Genomic DNA, 25,657 nt, shown 5'->3' with positions numbered 1-25,657 from the left:
TCCAATAAGGATCATTTATATCTTAATTGGGATCAATTACAAGGTACTGTTTGATTTCTACATAGAAAAAGGAAATCAGTTTTAAAATTCTGAATTATTTGATTAAAATGGAGTCTATGGGAGACGGGCTTTCCGTAATTCGGAGCTTTCTGGATAACGGGTTTCCGGATAAGGGGTCCGATACCTGTACAAAGCTTGCCTTAATAACAGTGTCCACGAAAAGGCAGCTGCCTGCTGGCTCTGATAGTATATTCCCAAGAGTAAAGGAAACAAGATTTATATCATTTATATAGTATGTTAAGTAAATTTTGCTTGACAAACACAATAGAAGAGAAATTGGAATTACTTCTTAGGGTGACAGATCCACTTTAAGGAGAGAAGCTGCATGTAAGATTGAATTAGAGTTTTATTTTTATGGTGTATTTTATAATGTATTTATATTTATTGGATTGTACTGTGATGTTGCTGTGGGTTTTTAAGATCATTTATTGCTATATTCTTTTTAGGTAATGGATCATAAGCATTGCTACCGAAAAACGACTGCCTTAGATGCAATTGTTCTGGACATTTTGGACTATGAATGTTATGCATAGCATTATGGGGTTAAACTGATCACACGATTGTGTCACATGTTAAAGAAGTAAAGAGTATTTAATTATATATTTTTTGTAAACATGATGTTGACAGTGACTTACTCTTTCAGAAACAGCCTTAATTCCCGTGGCCAGAGTCTGCACAGTTCTCCCCCTCTCCTGCTCCCCTCCCACTAGAATACTAAGAACTCCCCCCCTCCCTTAGGAATGTGTGATCTGAGCTATAACATCTAGATCTGCAGGAAGAAAGCTACTTAAAATGGCAGCTGCTATCTTAAGCAAACAGAGAAAGCTTCTAAAGCTGTTACAAAGTAACTAGTGCATGTTACTGATGTTGACATTGATTTAAATACACAGTAGGATGAGTAATGATGTGTTATTAAATGGACTGAAGGGGAATTTGCTTCTGTGGCGACTTTGGAAAAAAAGCAGATCTTTTCATGTAGCCCACCTTTTATGCTTAATGTGCATTATTGTAACATATGGAATGCCTTTTAGTTTTGTGTACAGCACTTTTCTCCCAGGGTCTATGAACCCTGCTTCCCTGGAACTAGGCAGGATGGCATTCTCCAAGGATAAGAGGCAAAATACACCCTCTGGCTTCCATGTCTGTCTGTTGTGGAAAACTCCTGAAAATAGTTTCTTGTCTCCAATAATGTGGGATCCTGTACACTAGTGACCTTTATTTTTGCACCAAGGACTAGCTTCTATATGTGGTGCAGAGCATGAATTACATTAAATCCTCTGTCTCACATGGGCTCACACAATACATTGTGCAGAAAGGGAGAGGTGTTGCAGGACTACCTTTCAGATGCTAAAAACAGGATTTCTGAATGCCTGATATTCTTAGTCAAAAATAACGATATATTAATAGGCACAAATGGTATTTGCTGTGCAATGCTCCTCTGAAGTAAAGTGGTAAAGGCACATTCAGTTACAGAGCGTATCATACACTGACACTCACAAGAGGTAGGCTTGGCAAGGACCCCACATCACCTCTGTGGCACCCTTTAGTGAACTTGGATCACCTCTAGTGGGACCTCCAGGGAAAACCTCTAACCTGATTCCTTATCCACTATGATCCCTACACTAACAGGCAGTATAACTAGTAGAGATAACTCCAACCTACCACTTCTACATTGGAGCTTTAAACTGCTTTATCTAGCTCAGCCTATCTGCCTTTCACTCCTAGAGGGTACAATGACAGGAGCTCACCTGCCACTAATACCTCACTCTTGGGGCCCTGTTCCCCAACTTCTCTGAGGACTTAACTCTCTTGGGGCCTTTCCTTTACTAAGTCCCAGGCTCCCCAGCAACCTTCCACCCCCTCCTGAAGTGGAAGTCCAAACAGTAGGAGCAACCTCAATCTGCTCCTTCATGCTATATCAAACTATCCCGGGCCAATAAGGAACACACCCCACAGAGGTACAAAGTTACTAATTTCAGGACTCAGAGGGAAACCCAATAAGAATTTCCCAAACCAGCAGTATAAGGTATAATCCGTAGGCTCCCTACACAAGAAAGCCAGACACAGAAATTTACAAGTTTTTACAGTGTGCAGTTCTGCCTAAAGGGGGGGGGGTTACTGTTGTCTATGGCTGTCCTTAATAAACAGACAAGCAAGACTGAAGTTACTGTTCATTAGTGCTAAACTGCTAACTATGACAGCAGAGCTTCTGCCTTCAAAACAACAATTAAATGGATGGATATTAAAAAAAAAACAAAAAAAAAAAAAAACCATCAGAAGGCCACCAGTGGAGAGGACTGTAAAGATATGCAGGCAGGGTTGGACTGAGATGGCAGGAGTCCTCCAGAAACAATGGACCCACTCTCAAAAATGTCTCCTCTCCTCCCTCAAACTCTTTATTACCTCTTTTATCTATATACTATACTCTATTCTCTCATCTATCAAGCTTCCATGTTCCCATACAGAAATAGGGAATGACTATGATACAGGTTAAACAGGAAAAAGCAAGAGGGCCCCCTGGGAGTTTTCCTGGTATCCTGGTGGCCAGTCTGACACTGTATGCAGGAGGGATTTGCTGGTGCAACTGATATAGTTGTATTTGGTGGCCAATAGGAAATGGAATTCACAGTGCGGGGCATTTCATGTGCAATTGAGACACAAACTACTCTCACACTAACCCCTAGCCTGTACATTTTCTCCCCCCTATTGCCCTCAAACTTATAGGGCAGCCGCGCCTTTATAAGTAGGTGCCACTCCCTCAGAGCCCTTGTTCCCGCCCAAACTCGCACTAATCTCTCCCCTTCAGCTCACCGTCTGCAGGTTGGGCAAGGGCTCGCTTGCTGATTGGCTCGGGAGTTGACAAATAAGAGTGGGAGGAGCGGCGCCTCCAGCAGATGTCCAGAGCCGGGAAGTTGTGTAGAGCTTGGCCGCCTTATGCGTGCTGTCAGCGGGCAGCGGACCCCGCACATACCCCTCGCTCCCTCCGAGCTTTACAAACATGCTCCCCACCACCGGCCGTCTCCTACTTCTCTTCCTGCCCGCCTGCCTGGCTGCCAATCCGCGCACCGTCTTCTCCAACCACTGGGCAGTGAGGATACCGGGGGGACCCGAGGTGGCGGCGGAGCTGGCTGCGCAATACGGCTACCTGAGCCTTGGGCAGGTGAGTAAAGCTGGGGCATTGCACCTTGGCAGGCTGCCTCACACCTGTATAGTGACGGGAGGGGGCTTGTATGTATTGTATGGGCACAAACCTGCCAACTGCTTCTTCTCTCTGCAGTGTTATCCCCAGAGCCACGGCGCAAGGGACCTGCCCGGAGTTGGTCCCATAGGAATAATAGTGCTTATTGAATAGGAAAGTGTTGCATGGTCCTTTCCGCCTGTTGTGCTACAGATCCCAGTGTGGAGCTGTACATACATCAGCACCCATGTGGGAGACTTGTAAGCACTCCTTTAGGGCACCCATGTGTGGGGAGTGGTACTGCTGTAGGGTACCCACTATTTGCTGGGGCTAAAAATCCATTGCACTCAGTGACTCAAATGTCGCACTTGTATGGAACCCCAATGGAAGAAGGTGATTGATGATGGCACACATCTGGGAGAGAAATGGGCACCCATTAATACACCGCTTTCTGCAGATGCGCAACTTGTAGCTCTACAGAAGCAGCAGGGCTGCAACATCCACTGCCCTATGCCATAAAGTTCCAGGCAGCAGTCAAACCTTCCCTATTGTATAGTAAATCTTTTTGTCTCCTGGTGTGTTTGTAACATTTATTTTTTATGAAAGTTGTCAAAATTGTGTTTGGTAAAGGACAAATGATGATGTTCAACATGTGTTAGATGTTTTTAATATATAAATCAGCAATCCCCAACCTGTCCTCCAGCTGTTGTCAAACTACAAATCCCAGATCCCTTCAACTAGTGAAGGCTGCTAAGTTTTGCTTCTTTTACCTTAAGATAGTGGTCAGAGCCTTCCTGTGCAGCCTTAGCTACCTCTAACCCCTCTTGTAATGTTACATTTTATAGCCTGCTTTTGATACTAAGCATTTAATATAAATATAATATATATATAAATGTTTTTTGGTTTGTCCCTGAGGAAGAGCACAGTTGGTGCTCGAAACGTTGGATCGTTTTCATTAAAAATTTTTTTGTTTTCTAACAAAGTCCCTGCGTGTGCGGCTCATTGTCTTGCTATATACATGGTTTTTGCAAGCACCTGGGGCATTTGACTACTATTAGGGTGTGCTCTGTTCTTTTCTATATATATATATATATATATATATATATATATATAGATATATATATATAGATATATATATATATATATAATTTTATGCTTCTATCTGGTCTTGATCTGGTCTTGATACGCCTGCTTCTTTGCTACCCTTGGCAGCTAGCTTTTTGTATAGTGCTTTAATAACTCTCAAACATTCTTGGCAATCTCAAGTGGCAGCTACATACACACTATATTATGAAGTATTGTGGTTGCTGTCAGGAAGATTCGTTGTGCCTGCTGGAATCTGTTGCTGAGGGTTTCAGGCGGAAGTGAGTTAATGACCAATAGTTTGGATGTGAAAACATATAAACAGGCATCCAATAGCCTTTTACATAATTTAGGGCCCAGTGAAGTTTTTTGCCTAATGAAAATTCAAGTTACATGAAGCCCCCTATATCCTAAATACTGCCACTTGGCTTTTTGAATTACCAAATGCAATTTAGTGAAGGCTGTTATATTTATTTTCTGGATAAAAGGAATGAGAAGTGCAAAATTTGTCTTTGTTTTTCTGCTTCATATAGTATTCCTATTTTGGGCTGTTGCTGCTGATGGTCCAACTTGGTTCTGTGTTCTCTTGTCAATGTATTGTATGAAGCATGCTAAATGGTTCCTTTTAACACGTTCAATATTGCTCAATCCTTCAGTTGTGTTTACAGATCTGTTATGCATATAATACTGCCAATGATAATGCTTTTTAGTAGTGCAGTACTGAGACATTCCTGGATGGGCCAAGCAGTGCTAAGGCTGAGTGACAAGAGTACAAAGTTACTGCTTGGTCCAACCAGGCATAAGCCAGTGCCTCTCTGTTCAGTAAGATTTCATTAGTGTGCCCCATAGGGCAGCTCTGGGCCAGCAGCAGATGTGGGCATCCAGTGTGAATTGGTGTGAAATTGCCTCAGTGGAACAGATGTCAGCAATATCTCCTGTTTTGTCATTAATTAGCAGCTTCTCTCTGGGGGAATTTTAGCAGTAAATGTGAGAGATTTTTCCATTAATGGATTTTTACCAAGATGTTTATGATTATTAAAGTAACAGTCCTCATTTTTTATTCATATTTTTTCCTCCCTGTTAATGTATTTTCAGATGTTTTTATGTACATATTATTAAAAATAATAAATAACAAGAGCATGGGGAGATTCTGCTCTGTTCAGCTAAGCTAATACTTTCCGTGTTAGTCAATGGGGGTGATTATAAGCTAATATAAAGATTCATTTCTGACTGCAAGAACGGCTAAACTTTAAACCCCATTCTTTAAAGATGCTTGAGTCAAAATGCATTCTTTGCAATTGTATCTCATTTTTGTTTGTAGCGCTCAGACCTTCCTGCCTTCCATTCTATTCAAGCAGAGAAACAAGGAGTGGGCCAAGTCATCTTGCCCCCTGTCCACGTGTGAAAATGTATGCAGCCCCCCATGGGACGAGTGAATGTGCACATGCGCAGTCACACCGCTGGGGGAAGGCAGGAAGGACAGTGCAGAGACAAGTATTGGGGGTGGTGGCGGCGACAAGACCGCCAGGGCTATGGTCAGGCATATGATGAACACATGATGTTCCAGTGTCTGACTTCCTCTCTCGGAAACATCCTTAATTCCCGTGGCCAGAGTCTGCGCAGTTCTCTTCTCTCTCCCCTCTCCTGCTCCCCCTCCCATGAGAATGCTAAGAACTCCCTCCCCCCTCCCTTAGGAATGTGTGATCTGAGCTACAACAGCTAGACTGCAGGCAGGAAGCTACTTAAAATGGCAGCTGCAATCTTAAGCAAATGAAGAAAGCTTCTAAAGCTGTTTACTCAGGTATAGTAATGGTTTCTGCAGAATAATTATATTGTTCTAGGTGGCACTAATGTGTCAAATCTGTTGGCAGTAAAATGCCAGAATGACTTTCCTTCTCTTTAAGGGCTTATTTGTTACAGTGCTGGATGCAGGAGAATTAAATCATACACGATCATCTCTGCAGAATGCAGGCAGTGCTGTATTTATAGCAGAAGCGCGGGTCTTCGTTGCTCCATTTCGATAACGCAAAGATCTGCATCATGGGTGCATAGGGCACGGTGCAAAAGTGCAGAAAGCATGCAGCTTGTGCCTGTATTTTGCAAGATGCATCATAAATGAGCCCTTTAGAGCCTGTTCACCATGTACCTTTTTAAGTGTATGATATTAGATTTCTTAGCAGGATGAGGAGTTTTACAGTGTTTTGGTAATCATGGGTATCTGCAGTTTCCATGGCTTACTAACATTAGGTCTGTAATCTGTAGGTTAAGTTCTGAGCTGATGTTTTAGCAGGGGCCAGCGTTCGTGAATGTACTAATGCATAGTATTTGGGTCCACCCATTTTTCATCGAGCCTGTGGCTACTATGGAAAATATTTTTGAGTAATCATACTGTTTTAACTGGGTATTTATAGTTCACCCAGAGAAATCCTTTGCTTGTTTGATTTTTTTAAATGTAAGCTTTACAAGGCATTCTGCTAAAAATGCTCTGTAGACTACAGTGGAGCCTTCATCAGTATAGATGTTAAACGCCACAGTGTGTGATGTTTAAATAAGTGTTAAAGGGGCGAGCCAGCTGCTTAGAAGGCATTATAAATATATCTGTAAGATTGTAACAGGCACTGCAATTGGAAAGCTGCATTTTTATGTGTATTTACTATATTTTGTACTGTTTTCATTTTTGGTGCTGGATGCTTTGTTCTTTCTATTTGTTAGCAATCGTTAAAATCGGATGGATTAAATGAAAGAAATGCCAACTGCAAGGGATCAGGTCACTATTGATTTTAGCAGGCATTATGGTGAAATACGTTGTGGTGAAATACCACCCGGTAGAAACCCTACATGCAAAGGGGCTAACTTTTGATAAATCCAACTGTTATTTAAAATGGGCAAATTTCAGTGATGTGCCCATGATTTTTCAGATAAGACCTCTTATTTGGCTAATTAGTGCTGTTGCAATCACATCATTGTTAAGAGGTGTTGTGCTTCACAGATCTGTAGGTTCCCAAGATGACATATTCTTGCACCAGGAAGTTAAGGTACGTAAGGTTACTGTATGCTATTTCCTTTTTGGAATGGTGCCAGCCAATCGGTGTCATACAAATCAAGCCTGGGGGTCTACATGGACAAGACATTTTTTTATGGCTGGTTTTGCTACATGAGACCAACCAAAGATAATTCCTTGACACTGTATTTTGATTTGACAGTATTTGAGAGGACACACCATTTAATGATGAGTACTTAGTTGTTACATATGTTTCTTTGTGATTCCCCTGCACTCCCATCCCCCCAAATATTGGAAAATGACTCCCCACTGTTTTTAAATAAACCATAAGTGTTTTAAATGCACTCATACTTACATCTGTTAGATTAAGGTAAAATACTACAGAGAAGGGGAAACTTTTGGGGGAGGTGGAGTGTTACTGAAGTAGTGAAGTTTTCCTCGCCCTGCTTACTGTATATTAATGGTTAATAAATGTGCTTAGTGCAAGGGAATATTAATATAATGTGATTTCCTCCATTCCTTGAGGCATTATATTTCTGTAGTTGTCACACTGGCTGAATGGCATTTTAACTGGCTGTGCATGAGCTGAGACTTTAATTTGGATTCCCATCTTATTATGTGAAATGTCAGATCTGGGACCTCCAAAAAAAAAAAATAGAAACCTGAAACCTCGGTTCAATCAATATTTAATTTAAAAATGTTCATTTTCACTCCCATTGCATTCTGATTTATTTTGCAAAAGGCGGAGTTGTTTAGAGTGGGTTCAAATAAATGTGGTATCTTGAGTATAGGATTTTCTAACTTACAAATTCCCTAGAGGTGTAAGAGAACTTAATATTTGGGGACCCTGCAGCTCTGAATGTGAGGAGCCAGATCGATAAGTAAATGTAGAAACTGATTAAACCCAGCAGGGACAAGCTCGGAACTCGAAAGCTACCAACAGGCACATCTTTCAGGTTTACGTTCATAATTATGATCCAATTCAAATTATTTTAAAGTGTAATTAAAAACTGTGCAGTTAAAATCTGTAATAGTCTGGTTAGTTGTTTTTTTTTTGAGGATTATCTGATGAAGGGATTTGCAACATTCCTGAAATGTTAAACCTCCAAATCTACTTTAATATGCTTGGTAGCCCCTCCTTGCACCACAGTAAACAGACCTTGCTTTCTTACAGTATTTCTGATGCTTAGGTCTATCGCATGTATAATTATTCTTTCTTTATCGTATTTTTCTTTTAATTCAATACTGATAAAAATGTTAAATTGTGAGTCAGACAGGATAAAATCTTTCTCAAGAGGAGAGAATCGTGTTGTGGGTGCAGTGCTTTTTGCCTGTCAAGCTGTAGAGCATATGCCCCTGGTGTAGCACTTGACACACAGGTCCTGTAAGGTTGCAGGCTGGGTGTGTGCACATCATGATGTCACTTGGTGACAAGCTGTGCACACACCCAGCCTAGATGCTAAAGCTTAAAATATCTGAAATAAAGTAATGCAGCCCACATAAATGGTCCTTAATAGAGGGGATCATAGAACACTTTTTAAGTACTGTACAAAGCAAGACACACTGCAATGTAAACAAATATCCTTAATTTACAAATTTAGAATACATCACCAGGTATTTTCAACAATGATCCTGCTTCTATGTGACTTTTATATTCTGCTGACTCTAGGAACTGTTACCACCTGCTACTGCAGGGTCTGCAGAAATATCATTTTTTATTTCTGCTTGTATGTTTACAAATTGCACCCAGAAGGGCTGAATCTTTCTACAAACCTATGGCTTCTGAGCTATAACTGTTAGTGGGACAAATGCATGTATTGAAAATGTTCCAAGAAGCCCCCTTTTTAAATATTCAAGGTATGCCCTGTTTAATAATTTCAGTTATTCTAATAGTTTTTTTTGTTCCTAGACTTGATGGAGCCCAACACTTTGGACATTGGACTCTGAAAAGAAAATTGCCCCAATCCAGGAGAGTGTTTTTTTATTTGCATCAGTCTCTGAAGAGAGATTAGGAAGATGCTTCCACACAAAGTCCCATTTTTTGAATATTAATATATAGGAAGAAAAGTCAGATGGGGGAGATGGAGTAGGGTGTTTAGCCCCATGTATAACTATTTTGGTTCTTATCATTTACTCTTTAGGCTGTGCTGTATATTAAAAAATCTGAAAGGATAATGTCCCAATTCCAGGGGTATGTTTAGGTTTACCATTGTTGGTGTAAACTGAGCCTTTAAAGAGAATAAGATTATAATTCTTTACATAGACTATAAAATTAGCCATTTTTTTCCTAATGCCAGTGGGTGTGACTAATGTTTTTACATTACGCATATTTTTCTGTCAACTATGTTTATTACAATCCAACATAATTGCACTAATCAGTTAATTTTGGTGTTTTTTTCCCAAACAGGGTTCACACATTTCACTGACCAAAACTAGGTGCCATTTATTTTATTTTTGCACTGGCCCCACCTAGCTGTAGTTAAACATGGCTGTACATCCCAAGGAGCAAGCTTCTGTATACAGAGCAGTTTAATAGGTCAGCAAAGTGTCTGCACTTCTGTTGATTTTAATCTTGGAAGAACTGAGATCATATTGCAATGACAGCCTCAGCATCTCTGTTAAATTGACTCACTGGGTTAGTATAGTGCTAATTTGGGTGGTTATAATGTGCATTCATAAGTAAATAATTGCTTTTGCTGGTAAGATCATATAAGACCTTTACTTGATATAAGATGGGGGTGAACTTTACTTGATGGTAACAAGTAGTGCAATTTACAGCTAGCTGCAATTAGCAAAAGTGACTTCAGTGATCTTTATTTCTCTGTGGTACAGCTTGTTTGTACTGGTAGAATGGGAATGTTCATTCTTCCAGCAAGGGAACTTTCAATTCTGTGAGTTAGGGTGGAGGGAAATATCAGTGTACTCTTTTACAATGTGCTACCGGTCCTCATTTATTTTGAATGGTATGCCTTCTAAACCTGAAATTTAACATGCTTTCTGGTTTCTGTGGTCAGTTTCCCTGGTTACATGATAGCAATTAATTCTGAGACTAAATTATGTTTTCTCATTTTTACATTCAGACCCTCTTCTACCAACCAGATACAGTAACTGTTTCTTAGAATTCCAAAGTACTGGAGCTAAAATATTTTATATAAAATATTTTGAAAAACAAAAAGGCCAAGTGCAGAAGAAATCATAAAAGTTGCATTTCATTCGAGAAATAGAATGGTATTTTGCACTAGCAGGGTTATATTGAGTAGTGATGTGCGGGTCCACAAATAGTCTACCCTTTTCCTACTCTAACCTGCCTGGACCTACCCCGTACAGCAAGTATATAAATTAAAGCTGGCAAGGGTCCGGAGAAGGAATACTGAAGGTGCTGGTACACGCTAAGGTCGTGGACAGGAGGTGGACCTGACCCTGCCCATAGCAGAAAGTATTGCATGGCCCAACATTTACCCAAACCACATGCCCTTAAGACTTCTGGCTGGCCCTTGCAAGACTAACATGGTGACCTAAAGGAATACTGTGGCATTGCTGACCACTGCCATAGATTCTCCTCTCTTAATCCCTGTTAGATTGGTTCTAATATTCTACACATATATATATATATATATATATATATATATAGACATTAAACAGTTGTTTCTATTGTTTTTCATCTCTACAATTAGTATTTATTAATGATTTCGTGTATTTTTTTAGGCTTAGCAAATGTAGTATACTTATAGTACATTGAGCATTTGTTTTAAATTACTGATACAAAGCATTATGAAGGGTTAATTCATTTTATCTACAAAGGACTAAATTCTTAACCCAGTGTTATTTACATAATCCTGTATCATGAGGGTGAGGAAAATCAAAATGGAATTAGGGGGGTTAAAGAATGATTTATTTCTGCAGTGTTGGAAAAAAAATTATAAAATTTAATGATTTGTGTATAGCACACCAAGTACACTCTTCTTTCGTCAGTGTCATAATTAGAGATGCAGTGAATCCAAGATTTGGCTAAATACCAGCATTTTCTTCAGGGCTTGGATTTAGGGAAATCAATAGAGTTCAGATTCTGTATGGCAGAACCCTTACAGTTTTAGGCAACTAAAAGCAAAATTTTTTGATTAATCTCAAATTTTAAAGAGATGTTGGATTTGACTGGGTATTCTTTCCTCCTTTTTGGAGGATGGATTTGGTTCATCTTTAGTCATAAAGCAACATTTTTGGGCTAATATGCTCTTCTGCTTCTGCAGCATGGAGTAAAATAAACAACTGGCTAAATGTAACTCAGATAGCTTGTTCCCAACTATACTTTATAGAAACTTTCATACTAATGGCTGCATGTTGCGTCTTCTAACCCTTGCATTCTGATTGTATAATGCGCATGAATGGGTACAACTGTGAAATTATTACTTGGGCAATACAGTGATCTGAATAGTTCATTAATTAGTTTTAATTTGTTTAGGAGAGTGGATGTACTACTATGATAAATCTATTGTACAATCTCTTTATTTTTAGATGTTTTCTTATGTGGAGTATTTTTTTCTTTCTAAACAAAGCCATTCTGTGACGGTCTTCCTTAGTTGTAGTTGGGATTCTGTGTTTAGTTTTTAACTTCCTAACTAAATGCATTTCTTGGGCATTTAATACCAGTCATATTTTGACCTTTTAAAAACCAGTATCTGCAATTATCAAGAAACCAAGGAAAATATTTCTTAGAAAGTTACTTGCAATTTACACAGCAATTTGGTGTGGCCTTCTACTGGGAAGCTTCCCTGAATTGAGTTGTTTGGAAACATTAGTTTAGAATACAAATCTTATTTTTTGTTAGGTCATTTAACGAACACGAAAAGGAGAGAAAGCTAAAATGAAACAGCAAGACAGTATTATGCATTATTTTTAGTCATATACAAGGTATGAAATATGGTCCTGTGCTAGATCTTGTCCTCCATTTTACACCGGAAATAACCCAGTTCCATTGTCAAGGTATATATAAACCCAAAAATGCAATTCTTCATTCTTTATAAATGTAACTGCAACTGCTATTTGCCTGTCTATTTCTGGACAGGCAGATAATGCTTTCAGTAGCAATTACATGTATCACTTTAAAAACACTGAATATTTTTAACGAATGTATAATGGAAAGTATGAATAACTTTATTTTTAGGGGATTACATCACTTTTAAAAAAGAGATTGCAGCACTTACTTGGAAGTATCTAGATGCTGCCCCCTGACCATCTGGTCTTAAATGTATTCATCTAAAATAAATCAGTTCTTTTTTGACTGACTAGAAAAACTCTATGCATTTGCCCAGCAGAATGCTGTTAGAAAAAGAATCACAAACCTAACTAGAATAAACCCTACTACATGACAGGTTTTCTTGCTAAAATGGTGTGCTGGTCTATATTGGAAATATAATCTTGTGCTTTTTAAGAAATTAAGCATTCGAAAGTAGTGTTAAACTCTTTGTCCCCCTAGCTACTGCTTGACAATGACTTTCTGAAGATTAACACCTGCTAGTGGATTGTTGCTTGTGATGTGCGATAAAAAACACTAACCTAATAAAGCAGTTCTTACTCTTCAAAAATCAGTCACTGGGTATTGGCTGGCGGCAAAGTTAAGACTAGTTTCAGCTATCCAACATAAAATCAAATATAAATGTGGTACAGTGCTAAAATGTCAAGGCCCAACAGCCCTTACCGAGTTGAGGTCTGGACCAAAAAGGAAGCTACTGAAAGTTGAATTCGCAGTGTCCAATGGGTTTAGGAAGCTCAATCGTATTCAGGCCAAAGATCAGGGCAGGCAGCAATCAACATGGTCAGAATCAAAGCAGGAAGTCAGGAACCAGGAGATAAAGTTGAAATAGCTATGTAGATGCACCCAGGAACTCAGAGTAAGACCTATATTTGGGCATTGAATCCGAGTCTCTGGCGTCTGTTATGAATTTTCCCATAGAAGTGTGACACAATGTTGATGTGACGTTGTGGCCATCTTGATTCAGAAGCACAGAGCTCCTAACCTGAACACTCCTGGCATAAAATTGGTTTAACAATTACATGTCCTTTACCATGAAATATCTATAGTTTTAAATGGTATTCTTGCCAGATATCTGTATTCTAAGAATGCAGAGGTCCTTCTAGTTTACTGTTTAATAAATCACAAGTGGTAAGCCTTGTTAATATAATCATATACTAACCTGTTAGCGGCACTGCCATGTTTCAGAAATGTTGGTTTGCTTTCAGGTGTTCTTTCTAGGGGCCAGTGGAAAATGTTTTGCTCCAGATGTAGTTTGGGCAGATAAATGTGAGGCAACATTTTTTTTAAATCTTCTTGTTTGCCTATGCCATCAGAAATATTCTCTTTCCTGATTCTATAAACATATTAATCACTAGAGAAATCTGGTGTATATTCCATGACATACACCATGACATCCTGCTTATATGCATTGGGTTTTCACATGGGGGTGTTATGCGTGCCTGTGGCTAATCATCTGAATAAAGTACAAAAGCAAACAAACAAACTTCCAGTTCTTGAGGAGGTGCAGTTTTATTTAGAATGTCCCATAGTATTTTTGGTTGTGATGACAAAACCTCTGTTAAGAGGCACAATTCTGTCAGTCATTCTACCCTTAGTATCCTGAAAGGGAACCGTGTGATATTCACCAAAATCTGTAACCAGTTACAAGAACATTATTTATATGTAATTCAGGACTGTTTATATAATATTAACCTGAAGAAAATGAGTGCAATATTTCAAGCAGGCTGTTTTACTCTAAAACCAATGCACTCATTATTGGAGTAATCAGTGAGAAGGATACAGACGTTTCGGGAACCTGCTATTGGGAATGCTACATTGAAAAAAGGAACGAGAGGTTACCGAAACGTTTGTGTCCTTCTCACTGATTACTCCAATAAACCTGCATGGAGGCAGTTTTTTGCACCTACTGAATCGTGAGTGACTTCCTTTTTTTGTATTTTGCACTTAATATGTCTATAGCCAGAAGCCACGGCTTTTAGGAATACGTACTCCAAGTTAACTGTACTATAGACTCCATTTTGGATAGCACAACCAATTTTTTATTTTTGCATTATATGTAGTGATAGTTCCAGAGCCCAATGTAGATGCTTTTTTGCTGCCAGAATGTTGGCTGATGCACACTAGTGTTGGTTTTAATAAACATGTATAATTGTGTAGTAAAGTGTTTTTTTTAGAAAGAAATGACTGGTTGGTATATTTTGTTTCAAAGAGCCAACATAAGGTGCTTACTGTTTGGCTTTGCTTCAGATCTTTCTTTCTGGTCAATGTCCCCTTTTGTAGGTCATACACCAGAAAAGCAATCCTGATTGCCAGTGGCCAGCAACATTCCTAGAATAAACAGGCTCTGCGATCCCTGCGTGAATCTTACATTTGAAGCTGACTATAGTTAATTACAGCTCCTAAACAGTATCGCATAGCAGCAGCGCACCACACCTAATATTTAATGAAAGATGAATAAGTGATAATTCTTTAATAAAACACTGTTTATTAACCCCCTAAACTGGGCAATCCAATGTAATATAATTCTGAGGAACAGATGAAAGACCATTCTAAAATTACTCGCAGATATTTTCCTGCATTTAAAGGGGACCTATCATCCCAATAAATAATTCCAAATGGTTTTCTATTGTGTTTTTCAAGCAAAATAAACTTTACTTACACTATATAAATTAATCATGTTTTCTTTCAGTTTTCGAACCAAACAACTACAGCATGCAGACAGGCACCATTTTGTTAAAAATGTTAAGGCGAGCGTGCATCACTCCAAAATCTTGTTTGTGTCAGAAATGGGGGACCTGATGCCTATGCCCATGCACTGGGGACACAATTAGATGGTGAGGAGGGTAGGAGGAAAGTGAGGAGTGTAGTAAGTGACTTCAAGGAAGTGCTGAATGTCGGGTCTGGGATTTTGAAATGCTTTTATAACAAATATGGACATGTTAATAAAAAATAAGTTTGGCTTCATGTTTTTTGAAAAGGGCTTTTATTACACAGTCTGGGTGACAGGTCATTTTTAATCAAGAAAGAGAAAAAAATTGCAACTTTAAGAAAAAAGAAGGGCAGGACTGTATGCAAACAACATAAGCAGCAGATGCTGAGAGCGTTAGAGACTTAGATTTGAACAAGTTTGCCAGATACACCTGTTGCTTAATTTATTGTGTAGATATACATTCGCATATTAACTGTATATAATCCACTGCAAATGAGCACCTGGTACTTTTTGTCAGATTATTGTTGTATGTTAGACTGCTAAGTTTTAAGGGAACCATTTGTTTTTAGGGTGTAGGCATGATCAAGAGTGGCAGATGTTATAGAAACTACAAATCATGTAACATTAGCAAGTAAGAGTTCTGGGTACCCTTTTTCTTAGAACAGTGTCAGTTCAGAGGAGCAGGATAATGCTGTAAGGTTTGAAGTGTAGACCCTAGGGAAATTCTGTTCTATTCAATAAATGGGAGGCTCCAGCTATTTGAAAAAAGAAGAAAGTGGCAATCTGCTCTCCAAACTCCATTCTGTGATTTTATATTTAAATTATAATAGTACCTGGCAATAAGGGCATCATGTTAGCTATTTGTCATTATCTATTTGTCCTATATTTTGTAATATGCAAAAGTATTAAGGTGACGTGCCAAAACCATAGATATTTTTTTGATTTAAAACAATAGGCAAAAATTATTATAAGCCCTATGCATTGAACTCAAAGCGGCATTATACCCCTTGTTCAAATTAAAGGGGAAATATTGCAAAAATAAAAATTTAATATAAGCTTCATCATACTGAAAAAAATAAATAAATATAATCAATTAAAAATTCTGAAATAGTTGTTCTTCATTCTCCTCCTCAGTATCTCTCTTCATTGTCTCTTCATACACAAGTGTGGAGTTTTTGAATGATAGTTAAATCTAATACAGCCTTTGGAGGGGGTTGTTTTGCCTAGAAAATGTAGTAAAATTCACTCTTTTAAACTGTCTACATGAAGGGTTTGTGCCAAAGTTGGTTATTTTGTTAGATGGTGTTAGATTTTGGTTGTACTGGAAGCAGTTATTTGAGTTAGATCTAATACATCTGCTAGAAATGTGAGCCCCCCCCCCCCCTAAAAAATATATTGGTTCATACTGTCAGTCAAAATCTGACACCCATCTCCTGCATGAAGAAAGACAAGTGCTGAGGCAGATCGTTAAGATACTTGATTAAGATACAGAATTTTTAATTGATCATGTTTTATTTTAAAAAGTTCATTTCAGTATGATGAAACCCATATTAAATTTCCACTTTTGTGATAGTTCCCCTTTAAGAAATCTTTGGTATGTGTAGGTATCTGTGTATCAATGGGTCTGATTTGCGATTTATATGGAAAATTACAGAATAGCCAGGTTTTAAAAACCTATCTAGCAAAAACAGTCAAATATGATTCCAAGGATTTTTGCTTATGGCACCTAAACCTTTTTTTTTTACATGCTTATGTTGGATAGAAGGGGTTGCTGTACATATCTGTTTTAAGTTCAGACTATCACTTTGGGAGCTGAGCCACAGAGGTGTAGACGCTGTATGGTAATTTGAGTTTTTGTTTTTAGAAAATTATAGCTTTCAGTGCCAGGCTTTAAGTAAACATTCATGTTGGCAGTGGCAATATTCATACACTCAGCGTTACCAGTGTGGTGCCAACTTAATACACACAGAAAATGTGCTTGAATCTGACTGTGTAGAAGAGTGTTGACTACTTTTATACTCTTGTAGATATTGGCTATGCTTATATTACTGTTTTGGGCAGTAGGCCCATTCTTGAGTCTTAGTTGTATCACAGATTGCTGAGTACTGAGAGTGGGTGTTGCTGCACAGAGCTAACTAATGGGACTGAGAGGTGTATTAGACACAAGCCCTTGTCCTTTTTTTCCCACATATAATAAGTGGTCATGCAAGATGGACTTTGCAGCTGGTTTGACGATCACACTTTGCAGGAGTAAATTGGCTGATGCTTGTTTCCATGGAAACGGGACCAGCAGTGCATTTTAGTAAAATGATAATGGCACTTAATGTGCCGATAAAAAGGCTTCCTCATTGTCTTTCACATCCTGTACTCTTTGGACATTGTTAAGGAAAACTTTAATCAATTAGTCAGTTCCAACTAAAAAATAGTTCTGGGAAAGCTGAAAATATTTGAACACCAATGTGGTTAATAAGAGTAAGTAAGCCTTTTTTGACGTTAACTCTTAATCTCATACTTTGACAGTATGCCAAAATACTAGCCAGCGTATCATCGCGAGAAAATTATACCTTGTCTTTTTTCAAAATTGCCTATCTAGGCAGTTTGAGACTGAAATTTTAGTGGCGGCTGTATCACTAAAAACATTTTATTTTGGGTTTACAGCTCAACAGGTCTCCTTAAAAGTCTAAATGATTCTGTGTGCATGCTAAGGCTCTGATTTTCAAAGTCTAAAACTGCTAATATTTCAAAGACCACTAAAATAGAGGTTTTGAGCACTCTAAGTAAGTTAAAGGAGAACTAAACCCCAGCTTCCCTTTGTGCAACTTCTCTATGCAGTTTATTCTTTTGAAACGTGTTCCTGCTTGTAAATCTGTCCTATAAATGCAGAGATGCGTAGCGGAGTTCATATGCACCATCTTCTGCCTGTTTGTGGTTTCTTCATTTATTCCGCTTACAGGGAGCCTGCAGGAACATGTGTAGTTAAACAATATTGCATGTGTAGTTGAGGCTGCTCTCGGACCTAGTTAAACTATGCATGTTACAGCAGGCTCTGTGTTGGCAACTCCAAGAAAATAATCTGAATGTGTAGAAGATGGTACCTGTGAACTCCGCTGTGCATCTCTACATGTGTGTGACAGGTTTACAAGCAGGAACACATTACAAAAGAATAAACTGCAGGGAGGAGGCCAGTTGAGGGGGCTGGGGTTTAGTTCTCCATTAACATCGTTTCACTTATTGGGTGTAGATTCCCTTTAGGCTTTTATTTTTCTTCAAATATTTCATGTAGAACATTAATGTAAAAATGAATGTAGACCTGAATCCTTACCAGACACAATCAAGGATCCATTTTATTGCTAATAAAAGGGCCATTTCAGTTGGATCTAGCAATTAACCAATATTTTGGACCGATAACCTTGGACAAAATGAAGTGTAATGTGCTTTCGGGTAAACATTTGAGACTCTCGTGCCTGATGCCAGTACTCAGGTTGATACAGATGCAGGATTCGAGGTTGTCTATACATATAACTGTGTATATGTAATCAGCAGTTATTCACTGGCTCTGTGGCATTAAAACTCCTTTCTTAAGCAAATAATTGGCCAAGATGATTCAGTAAGAGTGATTCACTGTTTGAGTCACCTATGCACATGTGAGGGCATCCTTAAAGACACATTATTGCTTTTTATTGTGAAATAAATTTGAACATTGTGTACAGCCATAATAGCAATAATGGGATAACCTTATCCAAAAAACTCAGTGACCTCTGTTGGCTGTACAATACTTCAACTACAATAACATTTTAATATTTCACTATTCCAATGGATATAATATATAACAAAAAAGGGATAGTTGTGCTCAACCACTAAATTTTAAACCATTAGGCGGGGGTGCAATGAGGTGACTTCAAAATACTTATAGACAACAACAAAAGGTCCTCTGCACTCACCCATTACCAATATATAGGGCACCCCCCCCCCCAGCTACAGTCAGGTGATCCCAGTGGAGCCAATAATAGGGCAAACGTGGGGGTTTTAACCTTGAAAGCAAGCAAGTAAGTTGCAGGTAAAACTTGCCCCCTTTGTTAAATATATAATGAAGCAGTATAATTCTTAATGAATCAGATATATGATTGTAGGACTGGCCAGACCAGGGACGTATTTGATGTAGTTGGCCAGCTTTAATATTGCAATATATGGACAAACAATCCCTGTTTTGTGTAAAGGAGGGGGGAATGTCTTAATGTCCTATATATATTGGTAATGGGTGAGTGCAGAGGTGGTGGTGCGTGTGTGTGTGTGTGTGTGTGTGTGTGTATGTATGTGTATGTATATATATATATATATATATATATATATATATATATATATATATATATATATATAAATATATTGGTATTGTAAAGAAAACATTTTTTTCCAGCAGACAAACTTTTTATCTCATTTATGCTGATTAATGAATTGCCAGCTGCATAACTGGGTGCAAAAATGGGTACAAAATTGAAAAAAAGCAATGCACAAAATTGCTTGCGTCTGTATTATGATTTAGTATGTTTATGGTACTGACAGGTTTATGCAGTGCTTAGAGGTTATACATCATTCATTTCATTCCCTGCTCCAATGGAGCTTACAATCTAAGTTTCTTATTACTTTGTTACACAAGGGTTGACTTTGGATTTTTTTTAAAAAGTGTCAGTGGGCAATTTGGTCACAGTATTGATGTTGTTTCAAAAATGTGTTCAGCAAAAAATTTCAGATCAGCCCTGTGTGCTATTTGCCTAAATCTCCACTATTATTGTTTTATTCTGCTGCCATATTTAGAGTAAAGTAAACTTGTTCTTCTTTAAATTTGAATTGATGGGATGCATTGCTGTTTGGGAAACATTTTGTTCTCTGGTTATAATTCTTTGATTACTGGTATGCAAGGTCCAGCCAGGGGTTACTGTGCCATGTGTATTTATTTTATTATGGTTGTTTGGTTTAACAGGAAAGTGTAATAGATGAGTGGGGGGGGGGATTAAAGTTATGCAGGCGTTCTATTTATTTCTATTAGTATGTGGAAATGTGGGTGTCAGAGTTTAAGATGGACTATGCTATTTAGCTCACCGATGTAGCGGAGAGAAATGATAGGAACGTGATCAAAGAGCTTCATAATTCTTGAGTGTAAAAGTGGAGCTAAAAAATATAGTGAGTTGAAGGCTGTGAGGAAGCTCTGTGCCTGCATTCTTAATAAGAATGAGATTATTGTATATAATAAAACCCCAGAGCTATTGCTTACTCAAAATAAGTAGCTGATTATTCAGAATATTGTGAGCTGCACCAGAGGATATTGAGTCACTAAAAGATGATGAATTTTGTTTATTAGTGAAGAAACCTTATCCTACAAGGTGAAGTGACATACAGACAGCACCCCATCTTGTAACTCATCACACTAATTCAGATGCCTTTGGCAACTAGAGAAATGACCACACAAACCACCAAACCAACTAGTAAAAGAAGACCTTGGCTTGTGCCTTTTAAATGCTCGGCTTATTTATGTATCACAGTTAAAGTACTTCTGTGTGCTGAAAACTCTTTGGAGGGGATAGTAAAAGCAAAAATAACTAATTATAGAATGTAAATCTAATTGACTTTCCAACGTGCATTCATTACAAATGTACAAATCTTGTTTTTAAAGTTTCCTTTTAAAATGCAATTGTTATTAAAAGTAGCATCTGTGTGGAAAAAGCCAGCTGATTAACAGATCTATGAAAAAGCAAGGCATTGTGGCGAACATCTTGGCTGGAGGAGACTTTGTAGAGGCAAGATCAACAGGGCAGAACGTACAAATACTGCTGCTACAGTTAAAAACTATTTTAAAACCATTAAAAATGTTTAGTTAATGTAAACTATATATAATATTGCCAAAAGTATGTGGCAGATAATAAAACAGCCTTTGCCCACTATTCTTCTTGGGGGACTTTTCACTCAATGTTGGAACATTGTTCGTTGGCTTTGCTTTCAGTCATACAAGGTTTAGGACTGATGTTCGCGAAGCACGTGTGGCTTCCATCTACATCTCAATTCGTCCTATAACTGAATTAGGTTGACATCAGGGCTCTGTGCAGGCCCATAAAGGTATTTCACCCCCAACCAGTTCAGTATGGACCCTTACTCTTATAACTTTATAACCCTTATATAGGGTCATTATCCTGTTGAAATATGGAGTTATCACCCAAATTTTTGCCCAAAAGTAGGAAGCATGGAATTGTCAAGAATGTCTTTATAAGATGTGGCACCTGTGTCTTCAATGATGACATATTTTTGTTGGGGACTTTACTTCCCCTTTATTTGTTTGCTCATAGTAACGCAGTTGTGTAAAATGTGGGAGTATTCAGTAAACTGACAGAATCAGGTCCCCCCCCCTCAAATTAAACCTGGTGTGTTCTAGTTGCTTACAGAAGGGAAGTTCTTGCATGAAATTTGTTGACACTGTTTTGGTCCCAGGAGATCTTTGTGGCTTTATAAATGTAAGTAGAAATAACAACAAGCTCTGCCTAGGTTGCTTTTGTGGGTTGTAATATTAAAACTTAATGGAGATAATTAGGTAGAAGCATAAGCTATAGATAATGGGCGTGCGGTATGTGTTTTAATGTTTCACAACTGCTGTAGAGATGCCTGCCAAGATGAAACCATTTGTGGTGGAAAAATATTTTCCAGCAATATGTGATAATTAATTCAGCCCTTGATGTCTGTTGTTTCCAGTGTTGATGTTTAGCCATTGGTTCAATTATCAATGTGCTTTCCTAGGACTCTGTAGAAGCTTACTCTTGTATCAGTAGGATCCAGAAAGGTCTCTGGATTAATTCCAGACAGTTTTTCACAGGTTATTACTGGACAATAGAATGTGCATTTCAACATCGCAAACGCCTTAGAATAGCAATCTTCCTTATCTGCTACCATGGTGTATATATATCTAGCAAAAGGATTAGAAAAATTCCCCTGTGAAAACTGAAAGCATTTCCCAGAATATATACATTCACTGTACATATGTAAAACTACAAAATTACCATTTATCTATTTGTTCCTTCTAATGAACAAGGCAGCATTGCTTTTATGGTGGTAGAAATTGCTCTGTAGCAGCTCAATCTTCCTATTGGAAATATTCCTAACCATAGTTCTGGTCTGTTTATTTTTTGAGCACCTGTATATACCCGTCTTCATCTTTGCAGCTTTAGAAAAGCTACGTTTATTTCTGAGTTTTATTTATCGTTGTTTTCCTGCTCATCTTTTCACAGATTGGAAATTTGGAGAATTACTACCATTTTTATCACAGCAGGACCATAAAACGCTCCACTTACGCCAGCCGTGGCACACACAGCTTCCTCAGGATGCATCCAAAGGCAAGTGACTTGTACCTGCTAAAACACCACCAGTGCAAGGGAAATTTGTATCTACAGGAACATCAGTACAATCAGAATAATTCAGCACCTAGAGTGTAAATACTGTATATAGAGGCACCAAACCAATCAGCATCTGGGGTCTCAGCCAGGTTGCTGACACAAATGCTTTGTATATATTATGTATTTAAGTATATACTATATAGGCATGTGTGTATGTAGAGCAGTGATCCCCAACCAGTGGCTTGTGAGCAACAGGTTGCTGACCAGCCCCTTGGATGTTGCTCTCAGTGCCCCCAAACCAGGTAGTTATTTTTGAATTCCTGGCATGGTGGCAAGTTTTGGTTGAATAAAAACAAGATTTCCTACCAAATAAAGCCCCCTGTAAGCTGATAGTGTGTATAGAGACTACCTAAGAGCCAATCTTAGCCCTAATTTGGCACCTTAATGAACTTTTATGATGCTTGTGTTGCTCTCCAAGTCTTTTAATATTTGACTGTGGCTCACAAGTAAGAAAGGTTGGGGACCGCTGATGTATAGGCATGCATATATTGGCATTAGAGCTGGAGCCCTGTTATTTCCTTGATCTACTTATTGTTTCCAGGAAAAAAATATAGGTTTCCTCAGTTGTGCTTGAAATATTTACAACTCTAAGGATGGAAGTTTGGACTTAAGTTCCATATAAGTGTAATGTGCCAAACCCACTAATGGTTTTTATATCTATTTTGCACTGTATGCAAACTTTTAGATGTGGGTTGGTTAAAACATAGCGTAATATAAGTATAACTGAAGGTAGTATTTAAATCAGCAATGTGTTTTTTGAAATTCAGGGCTTCTCTTTTAAGAGGCTGCTACAGTAAGATGGTTGGTTTTGGGTGAAAGGTAGTTCATGTGATGTGCTTGTGTTGTGTACTGGTAACAGAATTGAAATAGCTACATTAAATCTGTCCCTTGGGCAGATGCATTAAAGACCTAAATAACTTCAGAATTGCAAATGGCATACAAGTTTGGCTGTTTATAATCAGCTTGATTTTTACATTTACTCAAATCCATTAGGAAATTAAGTCTTGGGAACTACCCATGAACAGCCACATAACACAATATCACAAAGTTTTACGGTGGGTAATTGCTGAGGTTGTATTCAAGCGCATAATTTTTTACATAATGTGACTGCACACATGTAGCCACAGTTAAAGGAACAGTAACACCAAAAAATTAAAGTGTATAAAAATAATTAACATATTATATACTATTGCCCTGCACTGGTAAAAGTTGTGTGTTTTCTTCATAAACACTACTGCAGTTTATATAAATACCCTGCTGTGTAGCCATGGGGGCAGCCATTTAAATTGAAAAAAAGAGAAAAGGCACAGGTTACTAAGCAGATAACAGATAAGTAGCAGATTCCCATTGTATTCTACAACGTTTATCTGGTATCTTCTTATGTAACCTGTGCCTTTTCTCCTTTTTTCAATTTAAATGGCTGCCCCCATGGCTACACAGCAGCTATTTCTATTAACTATAGTAGTCTTTCTGAAGCAAACATGCAACTTTTACCAGTGCAGGGCAACAGTACATTATATTTTAATTATTTTAAAACATTTTTATTTTTTAGTGTTACTGTTCCTTTAAGCTTGCAGTATCAGGACAAGCAAACCTATGCATTCTATTATCCAATTTTAACATGTTACGTGTGACTCTTAGCTTTGCACCATCATGGTGCATGCACACTAAACACAGCACAATAATTAGGAGACAGTGGGTCTTAAAAATAAATACTTGACTTTTAATATTAGACATAAAATTCAGGAAAAATAGACATAAAATTCAGACTGTAAACATGATTTTGTAAGTTCACCTACTGTAATGCTAGGATTTCAGCTGCACATTCTTCTGTGTATTGAGTCTGTTTCAGGGTGGATAATCTGCCAGGTATGCTTGGCTGGAAAGAATGTCACCACTGATTTTTTGTCATCTTGTCATTTAGTCACCATAGTCTAGCTTTAGTCATCTTCTCAACTTGACGAGAGCTAAAGCGTTACTTGTATTAAAGTCAATGAAGGCCATGATATCACTACTACAAGGTTGATACTGTAGTGCAGAAGTCTAAAAGTCTAGTTGTTTGTAGTGTATTTGTGTTTGTTGCATAGGCTAGCGTGTGGTTGCCTTCTCTTTAATAGTCAGAAATCTGCTGCACCGCATGTACAGTTATCATATTTCATTGGGGCTTATTTAAATTTATTTAACACACTTTAATCTAAGTAACACTGTATTGATCATGAAGACTCTTAATTTGATATAAAAAAAAAAAAACCCAGACCCCAAGTGTACATTAACATACACCATACTAATATCCTAGAATTTTGGCCTAACCATGTTATTGCTCATATATCAGGCATGATTCTTTAAAAAATCACAGAAAATTCTTGCATATCAGTACCTCTGCATCACTCGAGTAGACTGAAGTACAACCTCCTTGAGTGAAGAAAAGGAAATTAATTTGATGATCTCTTCTGCCAGAGGCCAAGGGCAAAATACTTGACAAATGATTAAGCTTTGGCATTTTGCCTTGCCAAGATGAAACAATAAAATGAAGTATTTGATGAAAGTAGAATTATTTTGTTTTAGTTGTTGCCATAACGCACACATTTTCTGCACCCCCTTCCAAAACTAATGCAGGCTCTCTTCAATTTGCATTGATTTGCCTTGAGTTTTGTTTGTTTGGTTTCAGGCCCTCAGAATAGACACCTTAAAGGAAAAGTAACACTAAAAATTTTTAACTAAAAAATCTAATCTACCCTGCCCCAATATTGCCCTATCCTACAAACCATTTATTATTTTGAATGCTGTAGTACAAAATACCTGTTAAATGTTGGCTTACGGTCATTTGAAGAAAGGCGACACGGCGATGCAGGGGAAGTATCAGGGGAAGCGTCCACTATGCGGCGATCGATTGATCGAGCCCAGCCTTCCTTCTGTATAGGAAGGAGTCAGGCTAGGCTCGATCAATTACTTTTCCTTTAACGGGTCTGTTTTTTCAGATCCACGTTCAGCCTTACTTGTTTACACTAAACCTGACCCAAACCCGTTCCCCTACAGAAGCATTGTGCTGACTGAAAGTGGCATCACATTAACCGGAAGTGATGTAACACACTTAGTTTTTTTTTACATTTCCAAAAGTAGATGTTAAGTTATTATCCCCATCCTTCTGCAGTGGGTCAGG

At 38.1% G+C, this 25,657-nt stretch overlaps 1 protein-coding gene across 3 annotated transcripts in view; it reads left to right on the top strand.

Moving 5' to 3' along the window:
• Positions 1–25,657, top strand: part of pcsk6 (proprotein convertase subtilisin/kexin type 6) — a 235,080-nt gene that overhangs the window by 155,849 nt on the left and 53,574 nt on the right. The window contains exons 1-2 of one of the 3 annotated variants that reach the window (XM_018092475.2): positions 2,864–3,220; positions 22,333–22,437. In XM_018092475.2, coding sequence (XP_017947964.1) covers positions 3,059–3,220; positions 22,333–22,437 — 267 coding nt within the window. In that variant the 5' untranslated portion in view covers positions 2,864–3,058. Of the gene's footprint in view, positions 1–2,863; positions 3,221–22,332; positions 22,438–25,657 lie in introns of those variants that run through there. The other 2 variants (XM_002939262.5, XM_031899241.1) reach the window with 2 other exon arrangements.

The sequence above is a fragment of the Xenopus tropicalis genome, chromosome 3, assembly GCF_000004195.4.
Source record: "Xenopus tropicalis strain Nigerian chromosome 3, UCB_Xtro_10.0, whole genome shotgun sequence".
In the NCBI taxonomy this organism is placed as follows: Eukaryota; Metazoa; Chordata; class Amphibia; order Anura; family Pipidae; genus Xenopus; species Xenopus tropicalis.
Note: the sequence above shows the minus strand (reverse complement) of the source record. Positions and strands in the feature narration are given on the sequence as shown.